Genomic DNA, 19,418 nt, shown 5'->3' with positions numbered 1-19,418 from the left:
TGCTGGCAGCTTGAAGTCTTTGTTGAGTTTAATTAATCAGTGCCACAGCCAGCTGGTGGCCAGGCACCAGTGGCATCCCCCAGGGATCAGTGCTGGGCCCCATCCTCTTTAACATCTTCATTGATGATCTGGATGAGGGGATTGAGTCAGTCATCAGCAAATTTGCAGATGACACCAAGTTAGGAGCAGATGTTGGTCAGTTAGAGGGCAGAAAGGCTCTGCAGAGGGACCTTGCCAGGCTGGATGGATGAGCAGAGTCCAACAGGATGACATTCAACAAGTCCAAGTGCCAGGGGCTGCACTGTGGCCACAACAACCCTATGCAGTACTACAGGCTGGGGTCAGAGTGGCTGGAGAGCAGCCAGGCAGAGAGGGACCTGGGAGTGTTCATTGACAGTAGGCTGAACATGAGCCAGCAGTGTGCCCAGGTGGCCAAGAAGGCCAATGGCATCCTGGCCTGCATCAGGAACAGTGTGGCCAGCAGGAGCAGGGAGGTCATTGTGCCGCTGGACTCAGCATTGGTTAGGCCACACCTTGAGTTCTGGGCCCTCAGTTTAAGAAGGACATTGAGACACTTGAAGGTGTCCAGAGAAGTGCAACAAGGCTGGGGAGAGGCCTTGAGCACAGCCCTGTGAGGAGAGGCTGAGGGAGCTGGGGTTGCTTAGCCTGGAGAAGAGGAGGCTCAGGGGTGACCTCATTGCTCTCTACAACTACCTGAAGGGAGGTTGTAGCCAGGAAGGGGTTGGTCTCTTCTCCCAGGCAACCAGCACCAGAACAAGGGGACACAGTCTCAAGCTGCGCCAGGGGAAGTTTAGGCTGGAGGTGAGGAGAAAGTTCTTCCCAGAAAGTGTAATTTCCCATTGGAATGTGCTGCCCAGGGAGGTGGTGCAGTCACCATCCCTGGAGGTGTTGAAGAGGGGATTGGATGTGGCACTTGGTGCCATGGTCTAGTCATGAGGTCTGTGGTGACAGGTTGGACTTGATGATCCTCGAGGTCTCTTCCAACCTCAGTGATAATGTGATCCTGTGACACTATTCTCTCTGGGCAGCCTGGTGCAGTGCTCTGGCACCCTCACAGAAAACAATTTTCTCCTTCTGTTTAAGTAAAACCTTCTATACTCTAATTTGTGCTCATTGCCTCTTACCCTGTCACTGGGCACCACTGAAGAGACCCCAGCCCCATCCTCTTGACTTTCACCCTTTAGATATTGACAAGGATTAAGACCTTCCTCTCCCAGTCTCTTCTGAAGAGCTCCAGCTCTCTTCCCTCATCATCCTTGTGGCCATCTGTTGGACTCTCTCCAGTAGTCCCCTGTCTCTCCTGAACTGGGGAGGCCAAATCTGGATACAATACTCCAGGTGTGGCTTCAACAGGGCAGAGCAGAGGGGGAGAAGAACATCTCTGGACAGCTTTGCAACAATTCTATGATTCTATGATTCCATGGTGCTGTTCTGTTGACTTTGCTCCTAGAATCATAGAAATTACCTCAGAGATCATCAAGTCCAACCTCTCACCCAACACCTCAGGACTAAACCATGGCACCAAGTGCCACATCCAATCCCCTCTTGAACACCTCCAGGGATGGGGACTCCACCACCTCCCTGGGCAGCACATTCCAATGGCCAACAACTCTCTCTGTTAAGAACTTTCTCCTCACCTCAAGCCTAAACTTCCCCCTGCACAGCTTGAGACTGTGTCCTTTTGTTCTGGTGCTGGGTGCCTGGGAGAAGAGACCAACCCCCACCTGGCTACAACCTCCCTTCAGTTGTAGACAGCAATAAGGTCTCAGCTGCTCCAGCATTTCAGCAGCATGGGCACATGCTCTGTTCTTCTGTCTTTGCTCTGCTGCTGGGGTCAGAAATCCATGGCTGCAGCACTTCTCACTGTTGTGGCTGCTCCCTGAAGTGAACTTCAGTAGGAGCCACAGTCTCCCATTTTTCTCTTACTTGTACTGCATTTTGAAGCAAGCTGCTGACAGTGAGCAAAAGAGCAGCAACATGCTGGCATCAAACCACCTGCAGCACAAATCTTGGAGAGCAATCTGGGGAGCCCTCTCTACACATTTTTAGCACATTTGGGTGCTGTGGTCTGAACATAATTTAGCCAGCCTGATTTTGATACCAAGTGTTTGCTAAGCTGAGTGGTTGCCCCATCCAGAAAGGGAGCCAGTGACATATGGTTGAGGATGGTCTCCTGCTCATGGGCAGGTGCTGGCAGGATGAACCCTGATGCTTAGCTTTGCAATTAGCTCAGTGTGGTGGGTTTGTGTCTGGCAAGGTTTTGGCAGGGAAGGAGCTGGTACTGGCAGAGCAGCCTCAGGACACATTGAAAAGCTGCCTTGGCTCCAAGTGGGGCTTGCCTCTGGCCTGGACACAGCCAGGCAGAGCCTCTGTGATATATTTAAGAGGGGGAAAAAACTGTTCTTTTGTTTTGGAGGTTCTTTGCTGTGGGAAAGGAGTGGGAAATGGTAGAGACAACCGTGTGGATGCTGAGATCAGTGAGGAAGGAGAGGGCAAGGCACACCAGAGCAGCCATTCTCCTTTGGCCTCTGGTGAGCTGGCAGGCTGAGGCCTTGCAGCCCTTACAGGTCAACAGTGGGGCAGAATCCAGCTTGCAGCCTATGGACAACACCACACTGGAGCAAAGGTCATGATTCTGGAGCAGTGCGTCCTGGGGGGACCACTGCCCATGGAAGGGCCCCATGCTAGCTGGAGAAGTCTGTGGAGGACTGTCCCCTGTGAGAGGGACACCATGTTGTAACAGGGAAGGACCTTGAGAAGTCTTCCCTCTGAGAAGGAAGGAGCAATAGAAACAAAATGGAACAGGCTGGGACTGACCACAGCCCCCATCCCCTGCCCACTGCACCACTGGCAGGGAGGAGGGAGAACTGGGATCAGAGCTGAGCCCAAGAGGAAGGAAGGGGTGGGGGGGGAAGATGTTTTTAAGATGTGGTTGCATTTATTACTGTCCTACTCTGACTCAAGTGGTGAATTGGTGGTGGGTTTGTTGTTTAAATACAACTGAGTTTGTTTCCCCAGTCTGTCTTTTGTTCATGTCCATGATTGGTGATAGGACTAGGGGGAATGGAATGAAGCTGGAGGTGGGGAGGTTCAGGCTGGAGGTGAGGAGGAAGTTCTTCCCCATGAGAGTGGTGAAGCCCTGGAATGGGTTGTCCAGGGAGGTGTTTGGGGCCCTGTCCCTGGAGGTGTTTAAGGCCAGGCTGGCTGAGGCTGTGGCCAGGCTGATGTAGTGTGGGGTGTCCCTGCCCATGGCAGGGGGGGTGGAACTGGATGATCCTTGTGGTCCCTTCCAACCCTGCCTGATACTATGATTGGTGGTTGTGCTCTCCCTGTCCTTGTCTTCACCCTCAAGCTTTTTAGTGTATTTTCTCCTCCCCATTCCACCAGAGAGGGACAGCAGTGAGCAGGTGGTTGCATGGTGTTTGGTGCTGGCTGGGAGGGCTTTAAACCACAGCACCTGATTGTGCACAGTGTGTGACTCTCAGAGTCCAACTCCAGACCACTTTTAGGCCATTTCATATTCCTTAGGATTCCTTTCTAAAGAAACAGCTAAACCCACATCTGTTCTCTTTGAGATCCCAGTGGAAGTCTGAGCTACAGAGCAGTCCTTACTGAGAATGGTTTGCTCATGAAGGAACGGGAGCACTCCAGGTGCAACTTGCAGAAGGGGATCATGTCTTACCTACCATGGATGTGAGGAGGAGGTTCTTCCCCATGAGAGTGGTGAAGCCCTGGAATGGGTTGTGCAGGGAGGTGGTTGAGGCCCTGTCCCTGGAGGTGTTTAAGGCCAGGCTGGATGAGGCTCTGGGCAGGCTGATCAAGTGTGGGGTGTCCCTGCCCATGGCAGGGGGGTTGGAACTAGATGATCCTTGTGGTCCCTTCCAACTCTGACTGATACTATGATACTATGATACCAGTGCTCCTAATAATTGCACCTTCAGACCTCTCCATATGTGTTCATCTCTAGACTGCACTTCAGCTCCTGTTGAGTTCTGCTCCCCTCCTCTTGTTCCTTTGCTCTCACTTCCCCTTCAGCCCAATCTGTGCATGCACCATTGCCCTCCAGTACTTGTGTTTGCATGCTTACCCCCTGCAGCCCCTCTGTTCTCACTATGGTATCTCCTAGACCCCTTCAGGAGTGCTGGTTTGCACTCACTTTCCCTCCAGCTGAGCTCTGTTCCCTGCCAGTCCCCTCAGTTTTGGGGCCCCATCTAAAGCCAGATTTTCTAGAGGGTAGGCAGAGCAGAGGATGGCTGAGCCCTCAGAAGTTCTGGTGTGCCATTTGCATGGCTGAGGAGAATGGAGGGTTTGCAGCCAGGGAACTTGAGTGGAAGGTTGGGTATGAGGACCTGCAAAACCATCCAGGACATCCAAGATCACTTGTTCTTATAAGAGACATGAGGTACAGGTAAAGGAGCAGGCTTGGGTCTGTCTCCAAGGTGGAAGGACCTAAAGAAGGACCCTGAGGAACCAAACAGCTTGGGGACCTGGCACCCTTAACCTTGGCCTGCTGATGGCTTTCATACACTGTGGAGACACTGACTCACTGTGCAGGACCAAGCAAAAGCAGGAACAGAGAGCATCATGGGGAACCAGCCCCTTACAGGCCCTCATCTCAGAACTCATCCAAAGCTGAGCCAAATGACAACACAGGATTCCTTGTGAGGAGCTCTGTGAGGCCCAGTTCCTGAGAGGCTTCTGCTGTTGTAGGCACTAGAAATCTGCAGAGAGGAACTGGCTGTCTGGTGCCCTCATGGCTTGTGAACTGCTTTGGGTGTGCAGCAGGATGGACCCAGCTCTTTGGGGGAGAGGGAACTTTGGGGGAGTCCCTAACAAAACCATGAGGGAACTGAAATACTTCTGCAGCTCCTCTCCAGCCTGCAATGCCATTTCCATTGCTGCCAAGCCACAGCCTGGTGTGGTGCTACCTGGGGTACAGGCTTGGGTTCCCTTCTGCATGTGAGGATTCCTTGATCACCCCCTAATCCTTGTTCCTCTGGGTGATGAGTCACATCCTCTGCCATGGTGACATTAGAATATATTAGACTAGACTAGACTAAACTAGACTAGACTAGCATAGAATAAGATAAACCAGGTTGGAAGAGATCATCAAGTCCAACCTATCACCCAACACCATCTGATCAACTAAACCATGGCACCAAGTGCCTCATCCAGGCTCTTCTTAAACACCTCCAGTGATGGTGACTCCACCACCGCCCTGGGCAGCACATTCCAATGGCCAATCTCTCTTGCTGGGAAGAACTTCTTCCTAACATCCAGCCTAAACCTCCCCTGGTGCAGCTTGAGACTGTGTCCTCTTGTTCTGGTGCTGCTTGCCTGGGAGAAGAGACCAACCCCCACCTGGCTACAACCTCCCTTCAGGTAGTTGTAGAGAGCACAAAGGTCACCCCTGAGCCTCCTCTTCTCCAGGCTAAGCAACCCCAGCTCCCTCAGCCTCTCCTCACAGGGCTGTGCTCCAGACCCCTCCCCAGCTTTGTTGCCCTTCTCTGGACACCTTCCAGCAACTCAACCTCCTTCCTAAGCTGAGGGGCCCAGAACTGGACACAGGACTCAAGGTGTGGCCTAACCAGTGCAGTGTACAGGGGCAGAATGACCTCCCTGCTCCTGCTGGCCACACTGTTCCTGATGCAGGCCAGGATGCCATTGGCCCTCTTGGCTGCCTGGGCACACTGCAGGCTCATGTTCAGCCTACCATCAACCAGCACCCCCAGGTCCCTCTCTGCCTGGCCGCTCTCCAGGGGAGGCTGCTGTGGGAGGCAGAGGACACACTGCAGACCTTTTTCACTTAAAGACATTCTTTATTCAATCTTTTTTTTTTTCTTTTTTTTATATACAATATTATTTTTAATCTGTAAAAAGTACATATGCAGGATTCCAGGTCAGAGGCAGAAGGTTTCCACATCAGAAGACTTTTTGCCCTTTGATTATTTTGGGGAGGGGGGAAAAAAAACAAGAACCTGTCAGTTTTAGACAAAGCATGAATAAAGGCAGAATGCAAACCCAACTCCCACCAAGCAATGAGGATGGAAGGCAACATTTCCCTGTGGCCACTCAGGCTGTCTCCTTCGACTTTGGTGGCTCTCAACTTTGCTGAGCGATTGCAGAGCAGCTGGTTAGAAAGGGCCGACAGCCAAAGCAGCTAGCACTTATCCATCACATCTGCCACAGCTGTATGCACACAGCCTGCAAACGAGCTTGGGCCTCCTCTGTGTGTGGCAGCTCGAGCTCTTGAGTCAGAAGGCCATCTCTCAGAATTCAAGGAGCTAAAGAGGGGATGTCTTATCAGGGCGAACACAACTCCAAACTACAGTGTGGACTGAGAGCATCCTTTCATTTCCCTCTGCTAACAAGAAGCCTGCTTCTTATCTCTCCCCTTAAAAACGTGGACTGGACTTACTAATGCATGGGACAGGCTCAGACTGCTCCCAGCCTCTTAACTGCAGCCCTGAGATGCAACCTGCCTCACGGTTTGCTGCGGACGTCAGGTTCCGCCGCTGACCCTTTCGGTGTTACTGCTGTTAACCACCTCTCCATTCCAACTGAGAGGCACAGTGCAGAAACCCCCCACAGAATCATTTGGGCTGGAAAAGACCTCTAAGATCATCGAGTCCAGCTACTTTTGTCCAAGAATGACTTTGGAGAGGTGATCCAGGCAGGCTCCACTGCAGCATCGCCTGGCTTTGCTCTCCCAAGCTCTTAAAAGAAACAGAAGTAGACCTCTGATACGATAGCAAACTAACCTCACCCCACTTGGGCAGGGATGCATTCATCCACTCCAAGAGGCAACAAAGGGAAAACACCAGGAACTCAAGTCACCAAACACCAGGTTCTACCAGGTCATTGTGAGGGCTGGCAATAAAATGTCCTCCAGCACAGAAGGAGGGATCATAAAGGACAGCTGAACTGGGCTTTGCTCAGCTGTAAACCACAGCAGGCTAGAGCTGTAACCTCAGTGGAGGGCATCACAAAGACTCTGTCTTTTCTTGCAGTTTTCAGGGTACAGTTACTCAGCATATAAATTTTGTCACCTACTGGATGGGAATACAACAGTCACAGGGAGGGAGAAGACAGTGATCCACAAATTTGGAGTAGGACTCTGAAGGAGCCTCAGAGGTGTGACTCACAGAGGGAACTATCTGCTTCCCCACCCCACACACACACCTTTTACTCCAGCATTATTACTGATTTTCATAGTGCCTTAAACATTTAGGGACTGCATTGTGCAGCAAAAGCTGCACCCAGAACATCATCCAAGGGGTTTGGTTGCATTGAAAGGGCAAAGCTAAGAAGCTATTTTCCTGACTGCAGGGCACACACGCAGCTCCAGGACAGTCAGTAGAACCTGGAGAAATCTGACTTCTTTGACAAGTCAGGCCCTAAGTGTGAGGAAAAAAGTTGCTGCTAGAAGATCCTGACCAACTGGCAAGCTTAAGGCGTGGCTTAGGAAAAGAACTGCACATCCTTGTTTTGACTGCATGCAAATAGGAGACAGACAGCTCTGGGATTGCCAGGCTCTTGCCCAAATCCAGCGTGCCAAACAAACAGAACACCATTTTCTGTTCTGCAGTTCATCCTGTAAGAGGGGAAGGCATTGTAGAAACTGCTACAATGGGACAGCTACCTAAAGAAAACGCAGGTGGCTTTGGCAGGGAACACAGTGCAAGACTCGGAGACAACTAGGACCAGAAAGTCATTTTGTGCTTAAATTCACACTCTTATCTTCATGGAAGGATGTAAGACAGCAGCAACAGAATGAAAGTGGCAATATTCTACTGCACCTTAGGTCCCCAGAGGGAAAACAGTCTGAACTTTGGGTTGCAGGTGGTCTGCAGGTCAGAACCTCCTTCTCTGTGAAGGACTCGGAGGGAGAGCACGCCACTTTGGTCAGAGGTCTCAATACCTGTGGTGCTCGGTTATGATGCACACACCTCACCCAGAAGCCATTACCTCCAAACTCAGCTTGCTCTAGGGAATCTCAGGTTGGAAAGATTAATGAATGACACAGCCATTAGTCCTTAAAATGTGTTACTATTGATAGACTTCTGCACATCAGTAGCTTGGGAGGCAGAAGGGCAGTTGGTGTTCTAGGGTGACGGGGCAGGAACTGACAGCCCCTGGGGGAACTGAGGGAACTGTCTTTTATTTGGTGCCTGCTGCCTGTCTACACAAAGAAGACACAGCAGCACTTCACATCTGCTCTGAGAGAAATGCCATCCCATAAGATGAAATGGCTTAGCTCCTCCATGGCAGTGAGTTAACCCAGTGGGGATTCAGGGGAGGGTTGGTTGGAAGGATTGCTCTTTAATTCGTGAGAAAGCAGCAATGAGAATTTTGCTGCCTCTGAGACTCCAACATTCTCTCCTTGACCTTTCCCTGAACAGCCTGGCAGCCATTCTACACCTGCACTTTCAGGAGGTGTGCAGGCATGGGTGCATGGGGTGGAAAGTGCCTTTTGTCTTTTTGGCTTGTCTTTTTTTGTTTTAACTAAGCAGAAGCTTGCTTTTCCTCTTTCTCCTCTGCACACAGAGAGACAGAGCAGAACAAGGCAGTTTGAGTGCAGTTTGAAGCCAGGAGCAGTTCTCATGGGATGGGAAAAACTGCATTTGAAAGTGCATCTCTGAGCTTTGGAAGATGGCAGAGGAGAGGACCACCTCTTCAGCAAAGTCACTGACTAGTAAAGAGCAAAATCAATGCATGTGGGAGCAGTAGGCTGCTGCTAGTTTTAAAGAAACAATTGTTTGCATCAGTATTATTTTACTGTCTCAATGACTTCATCAGTCCCCAAGTTATTGTTAGGATACTGTTGCAAATTGCAGTACCTAAGTCACTAGAATTATGGTTAAAACATTGAGGTTGGAGGGGTTCTTTTCTGAGCTCTGTGTGCTCCCCCTCTTAAACTGTCTGCCAAATGACACTGGACAGCAGCTCTCTGAGACCATGGGATGATTTGGATGCTGAGTGAGAGTCAAAATGAGTGAAGGAAAAGGTTCTGGGGGAAGTTCTACAACAATGTATGGTCAGAATACACAGTAATATGACAGGGGGAAAAGCTTTCATATATAAAACTTCATATAAACCATTTTTAGAGGGGCACAGAGAGCACTCACACCCTTCAGCTCTGATGACCCAGCTCACTGAACAGTCTTTCCACTCAATCCAGTATGAAAACACAACCAAAGTGCACTCAACCTGGGCAGTATTTAGGAGGGAAAGGAGCATCTTGCAGCTCTTTCAGCAAAGGTGTCAGCCACCCCAGCAAAAGAATTTGAGAGCTGTGGAGAATTAGGAACATAAATAAATTGGTCCTTATTGTGGAAGAGTGGAAGAAAGCCCCACAACATTCTCAGAAAGTAATGGGAAAAGAGACTCTGCAGTTTCTTTCACCACTCCTTTGTAGGAGACACAAGGAAGCTTGTGTTGGCTTTGTGCTGGTGCACCCAGGGAAAAAAACCCATTGCAAACTAAATCCAAGGCAGCTCTTTAGGCTTTGGTCATACACCTACCTTCAAAGAAGGCTCAGTGAATGCTCTCCCAAGAATGAAATTTAACTTTAACCTTCCAGCAAAACTCCAGATTGTGTGGAAAAACATAAGGCAAGGAGCTCCCACCATGGTGCATGCAAGGGGTGCCTCTTTCACTGCCACATACTGCATCATCCCATTTTGATCCTGAGAGGCTGCTGTTCTCATGGTCTCACCTCTGTTTGTTTGGCTCAAAGAACCAGGACTACTCAAGACAAGATTTTTTACCATGTGACAGAATCTGTGAGGAAGGGAAACTCAAGCTCCTTCCTACCCCTGCAACGTGCTCCAGGCTCTGTGACTGCAGCTTGCCAAATGAACTAAGCCCATGCAGCTGACGAGCCAAACGCTCACCCATTTGTCTGCCGGATGGAAGCACACAACACAGATCTGTAAGTATGATCTTGGGAAAGGAAAATGGGGGAGGAAACAGTTGTCATGGTTTAGGAGTATTTAGTTTTGAGAGATTAGAGGCCCTGAGAATGGCTGCCAGGCTGGACAAAGAGATGCTCCTCAGGAACACTCAGACAGGTACAGAAAAACAAGGCTCAGATCCTGCTGCTGCTGGTGCAGTGACGTTGCTTTGTCGTGTTGTTGCTTTGTTCATTGTTGCTTTGTTCATGCTGTCATCAAACAAACAAACAAAAAAGGACCAAAACAAAAAAGAAGGAGAAACAAAAGGAACTGTAGGTGTTTGGAACCCAGCTGGTTGTGACTGGGGAGCTGTTCCTTGCAACAGCGAAGAGCAGCAAGTTCCTCTCCCTGGGCGGGAAAGCCTCTTCTTCCTCACGCTGCTGCTCTTGTGTCAGACAGTAGATCTGATGTCTTGCTAGGGTTCAAAGCACATCAAGTCTCTGCCCTGCAAATACCACACTGAACCTGTTTTGGTCATGTATAAAACAGAACCTTTAACTGCTCCGTAGGCTGAAGAGCTTTGCTTCTCACGCCGGGACTCCGCTTGACTCAGGGCTCTAGTTTTTATCAAGTGTCTGTCTCCTCTCCTGCTTAAAGTCTCAAGTGGTCCATGTAAACAAAACAGAGCTGAAAGCAGTCTCTCTTCCTCTTCACAGAGCTGTTTTTATCCATAGGCAGGATTTCCTGACAGTGTGGTGTTGGCTAGGTGTAAAACAGGCAGAGGATGAGCTTCTGTGTTAAAAACCCAGTTGTCTAATGGTAGAAGGTCATCATTGGAGAAAAGCAGATACAAATACCTGGAGAGCAAGACAGAAAGGAAAAATGGTGGGTATTACAGCAGAGCAGCACAGAGGCAGTGGCAACACAGCAGCTTCAAGCCCCACCAGTCAGCACTGAAACTATAAGCAAGTTCCTTGCTTTCAATCTTTGGACAGCACCCACACAACCTTCCCTGGCCAGAGAAGGGCAACAAAGCTGGGGAGAGGTCTGGATGAGGTGAGGAGAGGCTGAGGGAGCTGGGGTTGCTTAGCCTGGAGAAGAGGAGGCTCAGGGGAGACCTTATTGCTGTCTACAACTACCTGAAGGGAGGCTGTAGCCAGGTGGGGGTTGGGCTCTTCTCCCAGGCAAGCAGCACCAGAACAAGAGGACACAGTCTCAAGCTGTGCCAGGGGAGGCTTAGGCTGGAGGTGAGGAGAAAGTTCTTCATGGAAAGAGTAATTGGCCATTGGAATGTGCTGCCCAGGGAGGTGGTGGAGTCACCATCCCTGGAGGTGTTTTTGAGGAGACTGGATGAGGCACTTGGTGCCATGGTTTAGCTGATTAGATGGTGTTGGGTGATAGGTTGGACTCAATGATCTCAAAGGTCTTTTCCAACCTGGTCAGGTCTATTCTATTCTATTCTATTCTATTCTATTCTATTCTATTCTATTCTATTCTATTCTATTCCATTCCATTCCATCCCATCCCATCCCATCCCATCCCATCCCATCCTATCCTATCCTATCCTATCCTATCCTATCCTATCCTATCCTATCCTATCCTTACCCTACCCTACCCTACCCTACCCTACCCTATCCTAAAGCTCTCTCAGCATAAGCTTCTTATGTGGGAAATTCCACTTGTATTTCCTGCTGGTAAAAGAGGCTGATTTGGGACACTAAAGCTGGGGAGAAAGAAAGCTGAAACTACAAACTGCTCTGACAAGACAAGAGGTCATTTGTTGAGCCACTGCATTCTTCTTTTAGAGGAAGATGCAAGAGTGCAGAGGACTTACTTCAAAGTCTCAGCAAGGAAGAAGCTCTGCTGTACGTCGTCGTATGTAGGAGATGAGGAGTAGACATCCTTGACACCAGAAAAGCCACCACTGACTCGGCAGTACTTGTCAATTGCCTGCAAAGAGGAAGGGGAAAGAAAAAGAATTTAATTGCAGAGCATAAGTGGGAAACATTAAAGGATCAGGCCGGATCAATGAAGAAGGCAGCTCCTTCCCTGCTGTGTTATCCTGCCGTGGATCTCCTCTCAGAGGATGCTGTGGGCATTACCAGGACACACTGACCAAGACCAAAAAGTGACTGGACACAAAAGGAAGCAAAATCCCTCCACAGCACCTAACACCACCTCATCTGGCAAACTGCTGCATGCTAAGAAAGTATTGTGGGGAAGAAACAATACTTTCTTTCCTGGGTATTCACTGTTGACTGATAATGATGGCAGAACATTGGGCTTAGTAGACTTTTGCTCTGAGCTGGTATGGCTCCTCATAGGTAACACTGAGTAGAACACCCATCAGTGACTCAAAGCTATGCAGGTGCATAGGAATCATAGAATCATAGAATCAATAAGGTTGGAAAAGAACTCAGAGATCATCAAGTCCAACCTGTCACCCAATGAATGATTACTAACTACACCATGGCACCAAGTGCCACATCCAATCCCCTCTTGAACACCTCCAGGGATGGTGACTGCACCACCTCCCTGGGCAGCACATTCCAATGGGAAATTACACTTTCTGGGAAGAGCTTTCTCCTCACCTCCAGCCTAAACTTCCCCTGGCACAGCTTGAGACTGTGTCCTCTTGTTCTGGTGCTGGTTACCTGGGAGAAGAGACCAACCCCCACCTGGCTACAACCTCCTTTCAGGTAGTTGTAGACAACAATGAGGTCTCCCCTGAGCCTCCTCTTCTCCAGGCTAAGCAACCCCAGCTCCCTCAGACTCTCCTCACAGGGCTGTGCTCCAGACCTCTCAAGCACACACTGACAAGTGTCCCTGGATTTTGCAGCTGGAAGAGTCTGAGGAGTTACAGAAACTCTGTGACTAGCAGCTAGCAATGGGGACTTGCTGCAAGTAGGAATAAAATACTGCACTCATCTTTTGGTGAGAACAAGAGGACACAGTCTCAAGCTGTGCCAGGGGAGGTTTAGGCTGGGTGTTAGGAAGTTCTTCCCAGCAAGAGAGATTGGCCATTGGAATGTGCTGCCCAGGGAGGTGGTGGAGTCACCATCACTGGAGGTGTTTAGGAAGAGCCTGGCTGAGGCACTTGGTGCCATGGTTTAGTTGATCAGATGGTGTTGGGTGATAGGTTGGACTTGATGATCTCAAAGGTCTTTTCCAACCTGTTCTGTTCTATTCTATTCTATTCTATTCTATTCTATTCTATTCTATTCTATTCTATTCTATTCTATTCTATTCTATTCTATTCTATTCTATTCTATTCTATTCTATTCTATCCCATCCCATCCCATTCCATTCCATTCCATTCCATTCCATTCCATTCCATTCCATTCCATTCCATTCCATTATGTCTGTTGATTTCCTCTTATAAACTCTTCCAGCTGCTGCTTTCTCCTCACATTTCACCTCCTCCAAGTGCTCTTCTCTGTTTCCCCTTTATGTATTCCCCTCAAGTCAGCTTTGTGTGCTGGGCTGCAGAAGAGCTCTTTATCTTTAAAGCCTGAAGTTTAAAACCAACAACCTTCAATGCAGAAAGGGGCCAAAGGATCAGTGATTAAAAAAAGAATCAACCAGTTCATCAGCTCCAGCACAATACTGCCAAAATCACAATGGAAGAGGAGGGGACTGGAATGCATTAAGTAGCTCAGAGCACCTCCTGCCTACACTTTCAGTACTCCACTCATGCACAAGGTCACAGCACATCAGGATGTCAGCCATTAAAGCTGGCCCTGGAGAAACTGATTCACAAGTTGTTAGAAAACACAGAATCATGAAGGTTGAGGAAGACCACTAAGATCATCATGTCCAGCCCTCAAACCAACACCATCACACCCACTAAACCACGTCCCAAAGTGCTATGTCTCCACACGTTGTGAGCACCTCCAGGGACAGCGACTCCACCGCTCCCCTGGGCAGCCTGCTCCAATGCCTGACCACCTTCAGGTTTCAGCACAGCAAGATTTTCCAAAACTCAGAGGAGACTTTGGCAAAAGAAGTGACTGGAATGGCTGTGGCACCAGTGCCTGAGCTTACACCAACCCAAAATCGAATTCTCACTGTCATTCCTTATCTCCAGTCGAGTTCTCCCAAAGTTCGGATGGAAATGTTTCCTTTATTGTTGGGACTTGAGACTGATCTTGCTACTGGTGCAGGTTAGGCACCAGTCTGGAGCACAGCCCTGTGAGCAGAGGCTGAGGGAGCTGGGGTTGCTTAGCCTGGAGAAGAGGAGGCTCAGGGGAGACCTTTTTGCTCTCTACAACTACCTGAAGGGAGGTTGTAGCCAGGTGGGGGTTGGTCTCTTCTCCCAGGCAGCCAGCACCAGAACAAGAGGACACAGTCTCAAGTTGCCCCAGGGGAGGTTTAGGCTGGAGGTGAGGAGAAAGTTCTTCCCAGAAAGAGTAATTGGCCATTGGAATGTGCTGCCCAGGGAGGTGGTGGAGTCACCAACACTGGAGGTGTTCAAGCGGGGAATGGATGTGGCACTTGTTGCCATGGTTTAGTACTCATGAGGTGTTGGGTGATAGGTTGGACTTGATGATCTCTGAACAAGAGGACACAGTCTCAAGCTGTGCTAGGGGAGGTTTAGGCTGGATGTTAGGAAGAAGTTCTTCATAGAAAGAGAGATTGGCCATTGGAATGTATTGCCCATCCCTGGAGGTGCTTAGGAAGAGCCTGGATGAGGCACTTGGCGCCATGGTTTAATTGATTAGATGGTGTTGGGTGATAGGTTGGACTTGATGATCAAAAAGGTCTCTTCCAACCTGGTCTATTCCATTCCATTCCATTCCATTCCATTCCATTCCATTCCATTCCATTCCATTCCATTCCATTCCATTCCATTCCATTCCATTCCATTCCATACACTGCTGAAGTAAACAAGCTGGAAATCCAATCCACTAAGCAAGATTTTTTCATCTCTGTAACTTGAAGCCCTGGTTTAGTTGTCAGGAGGTGTTAGGTAATAGGTTGGACTTGATGATCTCTCAGGTCTTCTTCAACCTTATTGATTCTGTAAGGTGGCAACTGCCTCCAGCCAGCAGGATCATATTGAAACCTCTCAAGCATTGAGGTCCTTCTCTGCAGGGCTGCTTTTCAGCAGGTCAACCTCATACCTCATACCCTTCCATTCCATCTCACTGTCAGTCTTCAGTTTGTCTGAAGTTAGCCCAAACTTGAAGCCTTGTATATTGTTTTCACTGGAAGGAGAATGAACTCTGCAGCTTCCATGGTACAATCCCACTTAGTCAGATATGCAAGTCCCCACCAAATAGTTATCACAGTATCACCAAGGTTGGATGAGACCTCAAGGATCATCGAGTCCAACCTGTCACCACAGACCTCATGACTAGACCATGGCACCAAGTGCCACATCCAATCCCCTCTTGAACACCTCCAGGGATGGTGACTCCACCACCTCCCTGGGCAGCACATTCCCATGGCCAATCTCTCTTTCTGGGAAGAACTTTCTCCTCACCTCCAGCCTAAACTTCCCCTGCTTAGATTAGCAATGCACTTTACAAGCCTGCTGTGAAGTGGTGCTTCTCACTGCTTCAAACAATTAGCCTTAGAAAGGATTTTAGTAATTTGCTGCAGTTACCCTGAGTACCTTGCATGAGTATTTCTGCAAGACGTCAGCCAGCCCCTCAGCACATCATGGTCTAGTTTGGCTGGCTCAGTATAGATACAGATGGATGTTGTCTCCAGGGCTAAGGTTACTATTTGGGATAATTAACTTCTTTTTTCAATTAGGAAAGAGACAGAGACCATGTCCCAGGGATTTATGATCACTGTGGCAATTTAAGATTCAGCTTCCTGGTTTTCTTCCCCACAGGCACTGGATTTGGAGAAAACTGACAAAATAGCCCTTGGGTAAAAGGACAACACCTGCACTGAAATCACAGAATCATTTCCGTGCCCAGTTCTGGGCCACTCAGTTGAGGAAAGATGTTGAGGTGCTGGAATGCATCCAGAGAAGGGCAACAAAGCTGGAGAGGAGTTTGAAGCACAGCCCTGTGAGGAGAGGCTGAGGGAGCTGGGGTTGCTTAGCCTGCAGAAGAGGAGCCTCAGGGGAGACCTCACTGCTCTCTACAACTACCTGAAGGGAGGTTGTAGCCAGGAGGGGGTTGGTCTCTTCTCCCAGGCAACCAGCACCAGAACAAGAGGACACAGTCTCAAGCTGTGCCAGGGGAAGTTTAGGCTGCAGGTGAGGAGAAAGTTCTTCCCAGAAAGAGAGATTGGCCATTGGAATGTGCTGCCCAGGGAGGTGGTGGAGTCACCATCCCTGGAGGTGTTCAAGAGGGGATTGGATGTGGCACTTGGAGCCATGGTTTAGTTAGTCCTGAGGTGTTGGGTGACAGGTTGGACTTGATGATCTCTGAGGTCTTTTCCAACCCTATTGATTCTCTGACTCTATGGAAAGGAAGCTGCATACAGGCTCTGTTGTACAACAGCAGCAAGCCAAGCCAAGTGCTCTCTGCGTCACTCCAGTTTCTTATCTATTTATAAATGGAGGAACAAAACCAACCAGAGCTGTGTGTGGTGCAGAAGAAGGAGAAGTAGGGAGTAGGTGTGAGGAGTAAGCACCACAACTTATCAACATGCAGGGAACAGAAAGCCCTGGGGAACAAAAAGCCTCCCATGCTTCTGTGTAAGTGTGATGGTCAGGTTAAGAAAACTCTGTGAGTGTGAAAGGGTGGGGTGTGCAAAACCATTTCATTACAGGATTACAGAATCATTTTGCTGGGAAAAGACCTTTAAGATCAAGTCCAACCATTGTCTAACTCTAAGTCTGGTGCTAAACCATGTCCCTCAGCACTACATCTCTGCCTCTTTGGAACACCTCCAGGGATGAGGACTCAATCACCTCCCTGGAAAGCCTGTTCCAGTCTTTGAGAACCCTGTCCTTGAGGAAGTCTGTTCTAATAGACACTCTAGACCTAAAGCTCCTCTGGTGCAACTTGAGGCCATTTTCTCTTGTCCTATCACATGTTAGTAAGGAAAAGAAACCAACATTCAACTTGCACCAACCTCCTTTCATGAAGTTGTAGTGAGTGATAAGATCTTCCCTCAGATCATAGTATCAGTCAGGGTTGGAAGGGACCACAAGGATCATCTACTTCCAACCCCTCTGCCATGGGCAGGGACACCCCACACTAGATCAGCCTGGCCACAGCCTCAGCCAGCCTGGCCTTAAACACCCACAGGGACAGGGCCTCAACCACCTCCCTGGACAACCCATTCCAGGGCTTCACCACTCTCATGGGGAAGAACTTCCTCCTCCCCTCCAGCCTCAATCTCCCCACCTCCAGCTTCATTCCATTCCCCCTAGTCCTATCACTCCCTGAGATCCTGAGCAGTCCTTCCCCAGCCTTCCTGTAGCCCCCTTCAGATACTGGAAGGCCACAATGAGGTCAGCTGGGAGCCTTCTCTTCTCCAGACTGAACAGCCCCAACTCCTTCAGTCTGTCCTCATAGCAGAGCAGCTCCAGCCCTCTGCTCATCCTCCTGGCCCTGCTCTGGACACCTTCCAGTACCTCCAGTTCCCTCTTGGAATAGGGGCTCCATCAGATCTCCAAGTACTGTTTCTGCATCTCTTGTCTCTGCAGCAAAACTGGTTGTCACCTACAGAACATTTCTCCAGGCTTCAGTCTCTTCCTTTGCTCTTCCCTCATCTCCTTTGGCTCTAGTCAAAATATTTCATTAGGGCCTTGTTCTCTTTAATGTTTATTCCCATCTCTGAAACTGGCTTGAAGCTGTGCTTCCTGTGGCAGGGTAAAGGAGGAGCTAGAGAAATCCACAGATCCTGAAGACGAGCAGAAAACTGCTTGGCCAGCAAATTAGGTTTTGAAAGAGCCTGGTGCAGACCAGCAGGTGGAAGCAGTGAGAAAGAGATCATCAAATCAGGCAGCTGCAGGAAGCATTTAAAAGGCAAAAAAAGAAGTCTCTCTGGGATTACAAAGAAGTTTTAGGTGAATACTATATTGATGTCTAGTACAGAGCTCAAATACAGCCCATAATCTGTGAGTGACAGATACCGGAGTTCTCTATCTACATACAAAGGATGAATAAAGGCAGGCCAGCAGATACAAAGAATCTGGACTGCTGTAGACCAGGCAGAGCCATTTTCAATGAGAAAGACTCAAAGGCATTTTCATGCTTGGGTGTTGTAGTAAAGAGTTGTTGTGGGGGTCAGCACTTCTTGTAGGACAGCCTTGAAGGTGTTTGATTCACCCTGAGCACAGCTTCCAGGCCAAGATATAAGCAGGTGAAGAGGTTTATTATGTTAGACAGCAAATTATATATCAGAAGGCACAGGTGTCACATCTTAACTGGTTGTTTTCTAGTGGCATGTGGGTATACTTCCTTTCACAGAATCAAAGTTAATGTGGCTTGGCAGGAATAGAATAGAATAGAATAGAATAGAATAGAATAGAATAGAATAGAATAGAATAGAATAGAATAGAATAGAATTAACCAGGTTGGAAAAGACCTTTGAGATCATTGAGTCCAACCTATCACCCAACACCATCTAATCAACTAAACCATGGCACCAAGTGCCTCATCCAGGCTCTTCCTAAACACCTCCAGTGATGGTGACTCCACCACCTCCCTGGGCAGCACATTCCAATGGCCAATCTCTCTTGCTGGGAAGAACTTCTTTGTAACATCCAGCCTAAGCCTCCCCTGGTGCAGCTTGAGACTGTGTCCTCTTGTTCTGGTGCTGCTTGCCTGGGAGAAGAGACCAACCCCCACCTGGACAAACCTCCCTTCAGGTCGTTGCAGAGAGCAATGAGGTCTCCCCTGAGCCTCCTCTTCTCCAAGCTAAGCAACCCCAGCTCCCTCAGCCTCTCCTCACAGGGCTGTGCTCCAAACCCCTCCCCAGCTTTGTTGCCCTTCTCTGGACACCTTCCAGCATCTCAACATCTTTCCTAAGCTGAGGGGCCGAGAACTGGACATAGGACTCAAGGTGTGGCCTAACCAGTGCTGAGTACAGGACACAATGACTTCCCTTCTCCTGCTGGCCACACTACTGCTGATGCAGGCCAGGATGCCATTGGCCTTTTTAGCCATGTAATGAAGGCATACAATAGGCTAAAATACCAAACCAATATTCTAATACATCCAACCAAATTCTGCCCAGCTTCTCCCCTCAGTCACAAGATGTTTACATTCTTTTCTCAGTCAGAGACCAAACACAGGTGCTCCAAAGCTATCTGAAAACAACCCTTCTCCTACACTTGGGAATTAGGTTAACACATTCAACAATTAGATTTAAGCCCAGGAAAGCAGCTGTGCAAGGGAATAAAATCCTAACCACGAACCCCAAATACCTAACCATCAATTTTTTAAGCTCTACCTTATGTGCTGTGACTTCCTGACACCTAAGGGAAGACAAAGCCACGATGCCAATCCATCTATCCCCATGACCACCCTACCTGGTTTACAAACCATTTGAGAATAGATGTCCTACCACTTATGTTTGAGTAACTGA

At 49.0% G+C, this 19,418-nt stretch overlaps 1 protein-coding gene across 1 annotated transcript in view; it reads right to left on the bottom strand.

Moving 5' to 3' along the window:
- Positions 1-5,786: 5,786 nt before the first annotated feature.
- MAN1A2 (mannosidase alpha class 1A member 2) overlaps positions 5,787-19,418 on the bottom strand; it is a 194,282-nt gene continuing 180,650 nt past the window's right edge. Inside the window, exons 12-13 of the mRNA XM_068168689.1 lie at positions 11,752-11,867; positions 5,787-10,774 (exon numbers count right to left, since the gene is read on the bottom strand). Coding sequence (XP_068024790.1) covers positions 10,642-10,774; positions 11,752-11,867 — 249 coding nt within the window. The 3' untranslated portion in view covers positions 5,787-10,641. The remainder of the gene's footprint in view (positions 10,775-11,751; positions 11,868-19,418) is intronic.

The sequence above is a fragment of the Melanerpes formicivorus genome, unplaced genomic scaffold, assembly GCF_026170545.1.
Source record: "Melanerpes formicivorus ecotype bairdi unplaced genomic scaffold, bMelFor1.0.p_v2 SCAF_154, whole genome shotgun sequence".
Taxonomy (NCBI): domain Eukaryota; kingdom Metazoa; phylum Chordata; class Aves; order Piciformes; family Picidae; genus Melanerpes; species Melanerpes formicivorus.
This window is presented reverse-complemented; position numbering and strand designations above follow the sequence as displayed.